This window comes from Ahaetulla prasina, chromosome 5 (assembly GCF_028640845.1).
Source record: "Ahaetulla prasina isolate Xishuangbanna chromosome 5, ASM2864084v1, whole genome shotgun sequence".
Lineage (NCBI taxonomy): Eukaryota > Metazoa > Chordata > Lepidosauria > Squamata > Colubridae > Ahaetulla > Ahaetulla prasina.
The window spans coordinates 93,521,772-93,536,498 of record NC_080543.1 but is presented as its reverse complement, the minus strand read 5'-3'; the positions used below and the strand labels follow the sequence as shown (position 1 = coordinate 93,536,498).

The 14,727-nt window shown below is 36.2% G+C and overlaps 1 protein-coding gene across 3 annotated transcripts in view; it reads right to left on the bottom strand.

Moving 5' to 3' along the window:
- OCA2 (OCA2 melanosomal transmembrane protein) overlaps nucleotides 1-14,727 on the bottom strand; it is a 216,333-nt gene that overhangs the window by 132,363 nt on the left and 69,243 nt on the right. For all 3 annotated transcript variants that reach the window (XM_058185917.1, XM_058185920.1, XM_058185918.1), the window contains exons 8-9: nucleotides 14,412-14,494; nucleotides 12,427-12,580 (exon numbers count right to left, since the gene is read on the bottom strand). In XM_058185917.1, coding sequence (XP_058041900.1) covers nucleotides 12,427-12,580; nucleotides 14,412-14,494 — 237 coding nt within the window. The remainder of the gene's footprint in view (nucleotides 1-12,426; nucleotides 12,581-14,411; nucleotides 14,495-14,727) is intronic.

Genomic DNA, 14,727 nt, shown 5'->3' with positions numbered 1-14,727 from the left:
ATACTTGGCTAACTGGAACAGAAAATCCTTAGAAGATGGAATAGTATAACGTGGTTTATATATATATTTGAAATATAGGTGAAATTCAGCAGGTTCTGGAAAACCGGTAGCGGAAATTTTGAGTAGTTTGGAGATCTGGCAAATACCACCTCTGGCTGGCCCAAGAATGGGGTGGGAATGGAGATTTTACAATATCCTTCCCCCAAGAGTGGGGAGGGAATAGGGATTTTGTAGTATCCTTTCCCTGGAGTGGGGTGAAAATGGAGATTTTGCAGTATCCTTCCCCTGCCATGCCCACCAAGCCACACCCATCAAGCCAGTAGTTTTAAAAAAATTGAATTTCACCACTGGACCCATTTCACCATTGAAGTGACTGTGGCAGCTTACAACACCATAAAAACAAAAATACAAAAACATTAAAAATTAAAATTAACAGGGACTGAAAGTAGGAACCAGTATAAGAGTGGGATGGAGATGGGATTGTCTTTCTTAGTCCATTAGGCATTTCCAGCATGGAATGCCCCCATCAGACACCCAAGCCACTCATCAGAGCAAGGTTTTGAAGCCATTTTCAGAAGGCCAAGAGAATGAGGATGGATCTCCCCTCCAACAGCATTTTGTTCTAGACAACAGGAGCCATGGCAGAAAATGTTCTCCTGGACCCCACCAACTAAGCATTGAACAATTGGGTCCATAGCATGGCCCTTCTGCCAGTGGGGTGGCCAGTTCCACCAGAGTGAGACAGTTCTTGAGGTAGTTTGATCTCATGTCATGAAGGTTTTAAAGGTAATTTTTAAAAAACACTTTCAACTGAATTCAAAGCAAATCAACAACCACTGCAACTCATATAACAGCAGGGTTATATGGGTCACACTAGGGGTTTCTAGAATTTTCCACGTAGTTGCAATATGTATGAGAGTTGTGCTTCAAGAAGTCATGTGCACATGCATAGACAGGACTGCTAATGAAGCCATGGCATGAGCATAGTTTCCCCCTCTGAGTAATTGGCAAAGTCCTAATACGGGTGTATTACATATGTATAATACCATTGGAGGTTCCATAGGGCTTTTTTCCATTTATAATGAATTGAATCTTCTTGTTTGATGAGATTCTCTCCAAAAGGCCTATTAAAGTTATTTCTTCTTAGGGGTAAATAGACAAGGAAACAGCTTGCGACAGCTCTCAAACTTTGGAATTCCCTCTCTTTAAACTCCTTCTCTCATGGCATTCAAAAGATCACTGAGATAGTTTTATTTCATTGAATCATCAACCAAAATTAAGTACCATTGGTGTTGTCTTGAGCTTTTTTTTATTGCTGGGCATTGTTTATCACCTTTAAAGTTTTGTAACTTGTACAGAATCTATTTATTGCATGGAGAAATTAAATAAATATATAAATAGGTTTTTTTCTCCTAGTTTGGGAGGGGGAAATCCATGAATTACTCTGATTATTCTGTATTATTTTAAAGAATATAATAATTCCCTCTAGATAATTTTAACATAATACTTTTTAAAAAATAATAACTAGGTACAACAGTTTAAACATGGCTGCAGAACCTGTCTCCCTCTGCCTAGTAGCTAGGCACAACAACAGGAGAATGAAATCTGATAAATTTCATAAAGATTGATTTTCTATACATTTCCTCTCCCCGTGCAGCTTTTTGCCACATATCTTGAGTGAACCTTGGGCCTTCAGAAGAGACTGTGGATAGCAGTAAATTATGTAGCCAAGAAGTCGGTTGTGAATTCCTATTGGATGAAATCTTTCACAGGCATTGCAATACTGTAGATACAACACTTTTGTGTCAAAATGTCCTTCCACTCTTTCATTCCAGGAAATTTAGGACTAAAAATAATAACTTGAAAAATGCTCTGTATAATCCAATAAGGCTGTATTATCGATCAGAAATGTATACACCCTGTCATCATGATATTTTGAAATAATGTCACCTATTTCTATAGTATATTAACTATATTGTATATTAACCAACTTGAAAAAGCATTCAAGAAACTAATACTTGCAGAAGATAACAGTGGTCTTATAAGAGATATTTGTTTGCCCAAATTTTAAAAAAGCCCCCTGGAATTCATATTCATACACCCATGCATGGACACAACATAAAACTTATTTATGCTGCATAACATTTTTTATTTTCTTCCACAGTACACAATTTATAAATGTTTGGTACAAATAAATTTCATTGATAGTAGCATTATGACATTTATAAAAAAAAGATTTATGTGCTGGGATCCAGACAATCTTTTATATGTCATTATTATTGAGGTAAAATATGAAATCAGGAGCATGTCACTTTTTTGGAGAACATTCATATATAAAAGTTTACATTTCAGGGCTAACCTTCTTCAGGTGGAGATAAGATTAAAATGTTAGGAGCGTCTCTAAATACATCACAATTAAACCCTAAGCATTAATGTAGACAACCTCACCAAAGATAAATTCTGAAATAGTGAATAAGGTTTTGTGGATAAATAACAGTGGCTCAAGCATGATCTTTTCCTTATACCAGCAGTCCCCAACCCCCAGTCCGTGGAGTGACACCAAGCCACAGTATACCAAAAACTGGAATGTGCAAACAAGCAAAGCAAAATCCACAGGATGCAGGCAACACGCAAAAACATGGCCCTCTGGCCCACGGAAAAACCTCTCTCTTCGGAACCAGTCCCTGGTGCCCAAAAGGTTGGGACCACTGTCTTATACAATAGGGATCCGCACAGATCTCATCAGACAGCCTTGCCTTCTCCATAATGCTGTTCTATATCTAATTAAGGTGCAAATGTGTTATTTACTCAGTAATCTGTTGGCATAAAAATCTTTGGAGGTTTTTCTGATAAGGAAGAGATAAGTTTTATCTAAAATATCATAAGTCACATACAGAATTAAATATTGGGTCAGAGTTTACATTTCTAATAACGTTCTTTTCTGCTTTCTATATGCCATCAATGTGTAACATTTTAGTGTTTTTGATATGATCAACTATATTATTCCCTACCAGTGACCTCCAAGATACATTTCTAAAAATAGAACAGGCTGAAACAAATTCAGATCTCTGACATAAATTTTATATCCCTTTGAGGTAAGAACCTGAGTGGATTTCACCAAACACTCCAGTCATCCTTGAAAATATTTTTTTCTTCCAAATTCCTAAGACAAAGGGCATGACACCGGAAAATCCCAGGTGATAAAAAAAAAAAAAAAGAACCTGCCGTTTTGATTTTTAAATCATTCACTTCTTTCTCAGCCAGAACTAAAAACATTCTTTTAAATTATACAATGAATCCAGCAAGTCTCTTTGCCTTCCTTTCTTATTATTTGCTTTAAATGAGTGTTACATGGCATTGCTTGTTCCCCAGCATTAGATGTTTCATTTCTAATTGCTTCAGAACATGTTCTTCTTTAGTGTTCATTGTTTATTTCCTGGAATGCCATCTAGAGTTGCTTTAGTGACTAAGGCAACTAATACATTGAATGAATGAATGAATGAATGAATGAATGAATGAATGAATGAATGAATGAATGAATTTACCTCTGAAATGTGCTTGCAATGACCTCTGTGTAAAACTTTAAATGAAACTAGAGGCATGTTGCTAATCCCTATTGATCCCTCTCATATTTGTCTTTCATGCCATAAATATATCTGTTTCTCAGGAAGGAATTTATTTATTTATATTTAGTAAGAATAGCAACATTCAGTATTGCCATTGTAATAATAAAAATAGAATTGCCTTTTTCCCCAGTGGCCATCTGCCACAAAAATGTATTGGGGAATATTTGTTGTTGAAATTTGCTACTATCTGGATGAATAAGGAGAGAGACAGTAAAAGACCGAGCCCTTAAGGTAAGCCAAGTCAAGGAACAAGCAAGGGAAGGATTCCAAGAATGCTTTTGTGGCAATAACAGAATTTTTGAAGCCAGATCAAAATCTTCACTACCCTTTTTGAAGCATAATAAAGCGGTTTTGAATCCCTCTGTTTGCTTTTCTACTTTCCCAGGGCAGAGCAAACTTGTCACTCTCCCATGTCCTTCTGAAACCCAGAGCTAATTTCCTCTAGAGAAAAAGACAGATCCAGCCAACAGTACAGGTAGTCCTTGATTTGCAACCATAATTGAGCCTGAAATTACAGTTGTAGGTCACAGTCATTAAGTGGTCCACCATGTCACTCTGCCTGATTTTACATCCTTTTATGCAGCAGTTGATAAGCAAATGTCAGCACTGTTAAGTGAACCAATTGTTCATCGAGGGGGATTTTTGCCCAGCAACTGGAAGTGAGCACCAGTTTCTGGGCAAAACAATGCAAATCACAGTCATGTTAGAGTGGGACACTGCAAGCAGGCATAAATACAGACCAGTTACTGAGCACCCAAACTACAGTCAAGTGACTTCAGTGGGAGGTGAATGTGTCAGTTTGTTGCAAAAATCAAATCCAGAAAGCACACAAAGGCAGACTGATACAGCAGGATTCATTAACTTCTTTATATACATAATAACACATGAAGTAATACATACAATACTAAGAGTGGATTACTTCCAAATTGTAGCAGCTACAAGCAAAACGCAAGCAGAGTACAGCAGACTAGTTTCAGTTCTCAGCACACACAGAGAGCTGACCCATGCCCAGCCTACAAAACTGTTTCAGTTTCTAAGCAGCCCCCATTGGCTGACTTAGTTGCTATGCCTATTCGTTGGCTGACTTTGTTACCATATATCTGCCAGTTCATGAATATTCTGACAGAATGTCAGTCCTGAAACAAACCTGGCTGAGGCCATCTTTGAGGCTTCAGGGTTACCACAGAATTTCAAATCTGGCAACCTTTTTGAGGGTACATTTTAACTTTAAATGGCTGCTAAGCAACCAATCATAAATCATAAGACTACCTGTAAGTTAAATGACTATTCACTCTTTGAGAATAGTTTGAAAAAAACCCTTAATATTTCAGACTGACAGGACCCCAAAAGAACTTTTGTTTGTATGGGTTAAGTTACTTGATACTTACAGTTTGCTCCAGTTCGGGCGAACCAGTAGTAGCAGTGACAGGAGGCTCCACCCACCTGCCCAGACATCATCAAATACACTCTGTGCATGTGCAGAAGTGGCACGCATGCAAGTGAACCAGTAGCAAAGGTAAGTGAAACCCACCACTGATACTTACTATATTAATAATTAAAATTGACCCATTCACTGCTGGCACAGCCTCTCACAACTGTTTGGAATTTAATATTGCATTATTTTTCAACATAGCCTGACAAATAATTTTGATAATGCAGACCCCTGAGAGGTGTTGGTTGGCAAGGGGTCCCAGGACCATGCTTGATGAAACACTGCATTAAAGGAATCAATCTTTATTCAGGCTTCTGCACAAAACAGAAAATGTGCAACATCTTCAAAAGGTATATTAACTTTAATGAACTGATATTTTAAAGCAAACATATCTTTTTATCAAGCTCACATGGAAAAAGATAGGCTGCTTTCATGAATAGCCAAAGGGCTCTGCTTCAGTGAGTTACAAAGCATTTCTTCCAAATTATTTTCAAAGAGGGCGCAGCTTTTGTAATTGGAACACAAATCTTCTTATTGATTTCACCATTTACAGAAAGCAACAATGAAATACAAATAAAGAAATACAGAAGAAATGCAAATAAAAAAGTGATAAGTACAATTAGCATAATTTTGCAACAGCACTTGGATATCATAGATAGAAACTATAAAATTTTATCATAGAATTTAACAGGGAAAAAAATAGTCCAAAATATATTAAGGTAAGCCTGGCAAAATCATTCTATTACATTCAGTTACTTCAAATCATAAATGAAATGTTACTTTGAATTTTAACACACTATTTGAATAGCTGACATTTTTGTGTGAAAATTTAATTTATTGTAAAACAATGTTGGTGTTAATATAAAGCTGAGCACAATTTTTTAGAAAGAGTTGGTTTTGATGAAATCTAGCCAGACTCTTTTCCAAAGGACTATAGCTAATTAGAAAACTTATTTCAGATAGTATATTAGATTTGTACTTTGAGTGTGTTCTATTTTTAGGAATTAGTTACTCTATGCCATCTGGCAGGGGGTCACCAGAAAAGAATAAATTAGTTGCTAATAGCAACAACACTGCAAAACCTCACAATTTGAAGGCATGTAATAGAAATCCAAAAATTTAAATAGAAATTTGGCTGATGACTTATGGCATCAGATTTTTCTAGGGAGACAGTTTGTACTGATTTCCAATTCTATGAGATTTCTATAGGTAAAACAATCTGAGAATTTGGCTGAAGAATTAATGAATACCGTCGTTCTCAGGGCCATATGGAAAACAGGCTAATGGTTAAAACTAAAGAGTAATGCTAAAAGTAAATTCATATACCTTGGATATGATATCTTGTCCATAAACAGTATTGTGAAAATTCAAAGTTCTGTACAGGACTAGTTCAATGTACATAACTTAATCTTATCAGGTTGAAATATAGGATTTTTACTCTAATTTAAAACTCTCAAGAGCCTGATGAATGAATATTGATTTTTTTAACTACCTTTACTGCTGAAACCTTTAAATGTTAACCATATAGCAAATCTTTCTATTTAGTTATATACAAATATATAGACAGACCTGCCTGTCTATTTATATGGAAATAATTAATCTGATTATATAGGATAAAATTTGTCTTGAACTTACATCAAGATTTGCCATGAGTATATTATTTAAGGCAAGTAAGTGTTGACATATCTATAAGGGTATAATGTTTAAGACAAGACTTCTTCCATATAGTTTCTTATTTGGAACTATATTTGTTTGTATGATTTCGATGCCACCCATCTCACAGTAATGATTTGGGGTAGTATAAAAGGTTAAAGCAACAGTTTAGCAATCTAAAGCAGGATGTCCAAGGTCAAAACAACCATAACAACTAATAAAAAGCAAAATAAATCGGCACAGCTCATCTAAGCTCTCAAACTGAATGCATCACAAACTTTGCTTGGAGACTGAAGCATCAATTGGTTGAACACTCTTAAAAATACTAGCATATTTTTAATGACTCATTAAAAAGAAAATGCACATAGAACATTGATCAGTATTCAATATTAAGAAATTAAATTCATGTAATATAATCAAAATGTCCATTTTAACAAATAATAATCAGTAAAAACTGTTCATAAAAATAAAAATAGTAAAGCATCAGAACAACGCAGAGCATTATTTAAGCAATCATAAAAAAAAACTCTCCATAGGACTTTGATATCTACTGTCCGAAAAGTAAATAATAATGGGGAAATGTGATTTCCAGGTAAAAGCTGCTATGTTCTATAATACCAGGGCCATAATGGAAAAGTTATACTATCTGGCCTTTAACACCCACACTGCCTTGTCTCATTGGGGAATGTGGGACATCTAGAAAAATAAGCATATTGAATGCAACAATTCCTGCTAAAAAGGAGGTTCTGGAAATATTTTGGGCCAAACCATATAGTACTCTAATATTATATACTCTGGGATTATATAATGCCTCAGAATAGTTTGAGTTAATTGGTGGTTTAGTTAAAGGTGGATATTCTTGTCATATATGACAAGGTGCATTGGGGAAACCAGCAGGGCCAAAGCAAAATTGGGCATTCCTTCTCTTCCTTAGCCACCTTCTATTCAGCCTCTCATTCATTCATTCTCTCTTACATAAGTCTCCTTGTCAGAGTCCTGACCGATGCCCTAATAAAAGAAGGAGCCTCAAGCCTTCTCTGTGGGGGCTCCCACCCTCTGGAACGAACTCCCTCCAGGACTTCGTCAACTTCCGGACCTCCGAACCTTTCGTCGCGAGCTTAAAACGCACTTATTCATCTGCGCGGGACTGGATTAGATTTTAAAGTTATTGGTTTTAAGGGGTTTTTTATTATTTATATTGTTTTTTAAATTCGGCAATAGAATAAGTTTTTTAATTGTTGTTTTTTAATCTGTATTTATATGTATTTTAACTGCCTGTGAACCGCCCTGAGTCCTTAGGGAGATAGGGCGGTATATAAATTTGAAAAATAAATAAAATAAATAAATAAGCCAGTTTTCAAGAAAAATCCAGTTATTTATTAGGAGTGTCATGTCGGCACAGACCAGGTGAAGCCAGCTCTGACCCCACTTAGTTTACGCCTTGCCTCTGACCCTGTTTCCCCCTCCCCCAAGGTTTGTCATCAGTCACATTCCCTCACAAAGCAATTTCATGGGTCGTAGAAGTCACTCCCTCCAGTCGTTACTGGTTTCTGTGGAGATGGCCTTGACTTTGGCCAGCTAGGATGTGCATTGTTTTGACTGAGGCGCAAATATTTCAAAGCAGCTGCGAGGCTCGGTTCCTTATCCCCCTGCCTATGGCAACTTGGGAGCAGGTTAGGGATTTACAAGTTGACACTCCCATTATCTCTTCAACCATTATACTTTGTTATTAATCATATTTCCACCTACATCCATGCACATATTAAAACAGTAAATGTAATAGCCTCTGGCAAAGCTACCCAACTAGCTTATTCTGTATGCTATCACCTCCCTTGTACACCCACCAGTCAGCCAATCAACTAGGTTGTTCCACTCAGTTATCTCTGTATTTACCCTCAGGCTATAAACCACTGCTTTTGCTGTCATTTTAAAAGCAAGTCTTCCACCAATCAAAAAATGTCAAATGGCCACAGCATTCTCATAGTGACAAATAAAGAGTGAATACATGCATGGCAGTTGAAATAAACCTAGTATACAAGATGGTGCATCCATTCTCTGAACTTGAAAAACTTGGGACATGATATATATCTAGATCTCAGTGCAAATAGCACCAATTCTCATATTATTCCCCATGACAATGTTGATAATTAATCAGACCAGAAAAGAGATTTGATGGAAGATTAAGCCATTTAGCTATTACAGGACAGCATTAGCAGCAGTTTTGACAATTTACAATCAAGGCAAAAAAAGATAGATATTTAAGACATATATGGTTGCTCACTGTTCTCCTGGGGTGATTTAGGAAATAGAGTACTTTTGAAGTAACTTCTTGTACAGAATCATTAGGCAACATAGAGACACTTCCTTATAGAGGGAAACTTGATTTAACAGACCAGTTGAGGGAAACTGATGTCTGTTATTCATGATTGGCCATTAAATCAGAACATATTTCATCCATTTGCATGTTTACATGATTTCTCTGATGTTATAATCTCACAGTTTAGCGATATTATTTGCAGCATTTTTGTAATAATTTCATTACATAAATGATTCAAAATGGCATAAATACAGCACAAATTTCATTTGCTGCATCTGAAGTGTATTATGTTGAAGTCCACTAAATCAGGATTTTTGTAATCCTGAGTAATAAAGATGAAAACCAGTGTAAATAAAATGAAAGTGCCATCATGCTGCCTAGAAGCTAAAAATATCCCTATATCCCTTGAACAAATGAATTGTTATAGAATATAGAACTTCAATTTATTGAAGGGTTGATGGATCCAGGTTAATACACCACAGATATAAAGTATGCAATTCAGTATCTACACACTAACAGTTAACTAAGTATTTGAGCTTCACCATAGATTTAAAAATCAATGTATATAAATAATAAACCCATTCCCTGAGGGTGCAAAATATCATTCATAATGAATTGTATTTCACCACAAAATGAAGTCAGTAGAGTGAAACAAATGCAAAGACAGGCAAGGGCTACTTTAGGCTGCAATTATTAATATATAGATATATAGCTATGAAATCATATAAAGCAATATACTATCTTCAGAGATGATCAGAGTCACATCAAATACCATTTCTATTTCTAAATACCACAATTTTAGAAGTATTCAGATGTAGCAGAACAGAAATGAGAGTGAAGGGCCTTGAAGAAGCTACCTATGTTTAACTTTACGAAGAAAGGATCAAACAAAACTATATTATCCTGGATATACACGTGGAGTAAATAATACTTATATTTTGGGCAAGGGTAATTGAACTATCATTACCATTTCTGGATCAAACCTCAGTTGGGGATTCTTGCAAATAACGGAGAGGAAGAGGGGGAAATCTGATCCGGTTCCAAATTATAACTTAACTAAGGAAAATTAAAACAACTTCCTGAGAAATGATACATAACTTTTGTACCTTGATGACTGAGATCTCCTCATTTTTACTAGGTTCCTACTACAACAAATAAGAATATATTAGCCAATCCCACAGAACTTCAAAAGAATAAACATCTGTATTTAATTTGCTCATATCATTAAACTGCTCTATTTTTGTTGCTTTCTCTGAAATACTGTGGATCCTAATGAGCAATAACAGATGCAAAATAGTTCTCATTTAAAAAAAAAAAATAAACAAGCCAAACTTTCCTTAAAAGTCTGCTTCCTTTAAAGCCTCATTTTCTCCAGTTCAGTATTTATTTATTTATTTTTGTATGTTTAAACATTATGGGAGCATTTCTCTTTGACCAGCTCATTCCTTTTGAAACCATTTGTTTTTTACATATACTCATTCCTTTTGAAACCATTTGTTTTTTACATATACAGATAAGTGGAAGACTGTTTTTGTAACTTGTTCAACATTGAAAGCATTTTTTGTTTTGTCTTCCCCTCAGAGTCTTGGGCTCACTGACCGTGGCATTGCAGCATTCAATTTACCCAACACAATGCCATCAAAGAAAGAAAACACAAATAAGCTACAAGATGGGAAATGTACATCACTCCTATTAAACAGTGGCACTATTCAATCTGAACGTCATGAAGCAGGAGAAAATATGAAACTTTAAAAAGTAGATGCACTTGAAAGTTGAGGGTTTTTTTCCATTAAGGGGATGGAGTGGCACCCTCCCAATGTTGGTCAAAAAGCATTTTCTCTGTGTGAGAAAACATCACAAAAATCAGAACAATTGCTACGATTTAGAGTAGCAAGCAGTGCCACCCAGTGTTTAAATGCAATCTTAATTTTCAGCCCAGGCCACTTTTTATCATATTTTAAAGAGCCATAAAAATCTTATATCTATTGATGGGAGAAGAGATGGTCTTCAAAAATTATAGTGGAAATGGAACTATTTAATTAAAAAAATTAATTACTGCGCTGTGAAATAAATTCTGCTATGAAGGAAAAAAATCCTAACATGGAAGATTATAACTATAAACTGCAAATCCTCTGTAGCTCCAATAGTGCCTAAAAAAAGGAAGGGGATCAGGAATCAGATAATATGTTTCCAAACAAATGATCAAAGTAAAGGGGAATGAGCTTAAAGGAGTACACTATTTCCCAAGCTATTCAAGAATTGTATTTCTAGGCACCCAAGGGTATATTAAGCAGCTGATGACAGATGCCAATTTTACTTCTTCATCTCTTCATAATGGCTTAGTAACCAGACTATGCTTCAAACCCTTCATATCACAGACCCATTAATTAGTAGGGGTCTATATTTTTTTTCATATTTTTTTTCACCTTACCAACAGCCACCAGAGACGTGATACTGATGTCACCATGAAGCCAGACGGGGATTTATGGCCCTTGTCCATGTGAAGACAGAAGATTAATGGAAAAACCATAGTATTTCTTATAGCCTCTTCATGGAAAATAGTATAACCATAACTGGAGAGAATTCTGGTGAAATTAGGCAGCCTGAAAGCCAGCTGGGTGACCTTGAGTTAGTAGCCTTAAGAAGCAGGCAAATACCACTTCTGAAATCTACCCAAGAAAACTGCAGTCACTTGTCTGCAGGTTGTTGCAGGGAATCAATGCTGACTCACAGGCACTACCCAAAAACCTTGTTGGGAGTCAGGAGTTGAAAAGAAGGGACTGAAATGACATATGATTGTAGGTTGCTCATAGATTAGGCTCTCTAATTCTGCCTCAGAGTTTAGCAGGTCAAACTATATTATGCTACTTCTGCTCCAAGTCTTATGCAGGCACAAGAGTATTATGAAGTATTGAGAGATTTGGAGGAAGGAGACATAAAATGATTTTTTTTTAATCTTTTCATCACAAGATTCCCCATACCAGCCTGGCATCCTTCTGACCAAAAAGACTGCTAAGGACTAAAATAGCTTCCAGTGTGATTACTAGCAATCAGAATGTTAAGCATTTCCTGTTTAATTACTATGTTCCTATGAAGGGTTGATAGGATTGATCAGAGTTCCAAGTGATCTTTTTTTTTAAAAAAACGGAATATAATTTATCATGGAAATCTATGTTATAATTGGTTTTCAAATTCACAGAAACAGGGGGTTTAAAATAGAATGAAAAGTTACTGAAAATCAATGGGAAAAAGTCAGATGAAAGGATAGTGAGATTGATGTAGGCTTGTAGATGTACTTAACAGAAATGAACTGATTCTTAATCCAATTTTTAGGCTGTATATTAACTGACAAAAACAATTCTACTTCTATTTCCCTTGAATAAAATGATTATTCTTACCTCAAACACGATCAGAACATAAACACCTGCTAAAATGACTGAAGCTATTGTGACTTGAGCTTCTATATTTGCATGAAGATACTGATATGTCATAGAAAGAGGAATGATTTCTGATTCTTGAAGAAATGACTGGATTCTTAGGGAGGTTTCTTTTCTGTTGAAAGAAATTTTAAAATTCTATTTGATAGCTGGAATAGAAATGACCACAGGTTCATACCAGGGGTGAAATTCAGCAGGTTCTGACAGGTTCTGGAAAACCGGTAGCAGAAATTTTGAGTAGTTCAGAGAACCAGCAAATACCACCTTTGGCTGGCCCCAGAGTGGGGTGGAAATGGAGATTTTGCAATATCCTTCCCCCAGGAGTGGGGATGGAATGGGGATTTTTCAGTATCCTTCCCCTGGAGTGGGGTGGGAATGGAGATTTTTCAGTATCCTTCCCCTACCATGCCTACCAAGCCACGCCCACAGAACCGGTAGGGAAAATTTTTGAATTTCACCCCGGTTCATACTGCTAAAGGTTTTAAGAATTACTAATTGTATGCTATTTATCTTGCAGCTATTATTCTTGTTTCAATATCGTCTATGTAATGATTTAGAATATTTCAAATTATTGAGATCTTTTCATTTTCACAACCAGCACAAAAACAGAACTACTGAAAAGAGAGATTTAGACACAAGGATATACAGATATGCTTAGCAATGACCTCAGATAGTGACCATTCACAATTAAAGCAGTGATGAAAAAGGAACTTGGCAGCCAATTCCTGCATATATGACAAAAGCAGGCCTTCCGTGTGAAATTGATTAAAGTTTGGTCAATTCTGGGCAGCAGGGAGCCAGCCAGAGGGTTTTAATCAACTAATTAAGGTTGCAGAGATGAGCTTGTTAACTTGTGGTTAGCACTTTTTAAAGGAACACAGCTGCAGAGAAAAACAGCTTGGAAGACATGGCCTGTTTAAGCAATTTCTCCACTCCATGAAGGCAAAAAAGGAGAAAAGAAAATTGGGTCGGGTTCAAGGTGCTGTATAAGAAAACCTTATCTGGATGAGATGGCAGCATCCAGCATCTCTTTCTTTTGCTCCCAAGTTACATGGTTTGATTAGCAACCATATCTTTTAGCGACCATTTTGTTGGAACTAATTAGTCACTAAATGACGACTACCTGTAGATAAATACATATCAGTGTAAACCAGGGGTAGTCAACCAGGGGTATCTACCACCCACTTTTGTATCTCTGTTAGTAGTAAAATTTTCTAACCGCCCACCGGTTCCACAGTAATGCGCCATATATCGTTGCCTGCGCATGCCTCTTGCACATGGATTGGGGTTGGGGGGGGCACCAGCTACCAGCTCTGCTTGTCTGTTACAGCTGGGTGGTGTGGGGGGGAGATGCCTGAGCTATTCTGGGACAAGGCTCTTTTGTTTGCGGTTGCACTATAGCGCCATTTAGTTTCACTTAGGTAATGTGAACTAAACTTATGCGCGGGCAATACAAATAGTATATTTTAAGAAATTTAAATTGTCACAGGGAATTTTATGAAAACCTAATGGAAATGTTTTTAAATAATGCTATGAAATTTTTTTTAAAAGTCAATTAAATTTAAAAAAACCCTACCGCCCACCATGAATGCTGAAACGCCCACTAGTGGGCGGTAGGGACCAGGTTGACTACCACTGGTGTAAACAGTCATAAAATGGTTTTGCTATCTTTTATTATGCCACCTGAAGAATTAAGTATTTAGGCAATGAGGAAAAAAGGATATGTCTTGGCAGCCTTCTTTTTCCCAGAAAAAGAAAAAAGAAGGGATCCATGAGACAGATTGCAAGATTTAATTCAAATGACTGGAGAGGAGCATAATAGCAGCACATGCAGTGGTGCCACCCATTCATCCACCATCATAATGTATTCTAATTAGAGCAACTGTATAAATAATTATTAAATATAAAATATTTTTTCAGGGGTTTCATTGGATTCATGAACCAACCTATTCATTGTCTCAAAGATTCTAGTCACGATAACTTGCTCATTTTTCTTCAGATTTAATGCAAGAGTCCAATTATATAAGATCTGCAAAAAAAGAAAGAATTAAGAAGTTTAATAGGTTTGATTACCTATATACCAATTCCAGTTGCTAATTGGATAGAAGAGATTCTAGGCATATTGGTGTATAGATATCTTAAAAACCAGCAATATATATAGTAAATTGGGCGAGAGTCATTCCTTAATTAAGCTAATAGCTCAAGATGGCCAGTTGATCAATGGAAGTAACAGGAATTATATCCTATTGGGCGTGAACCCAT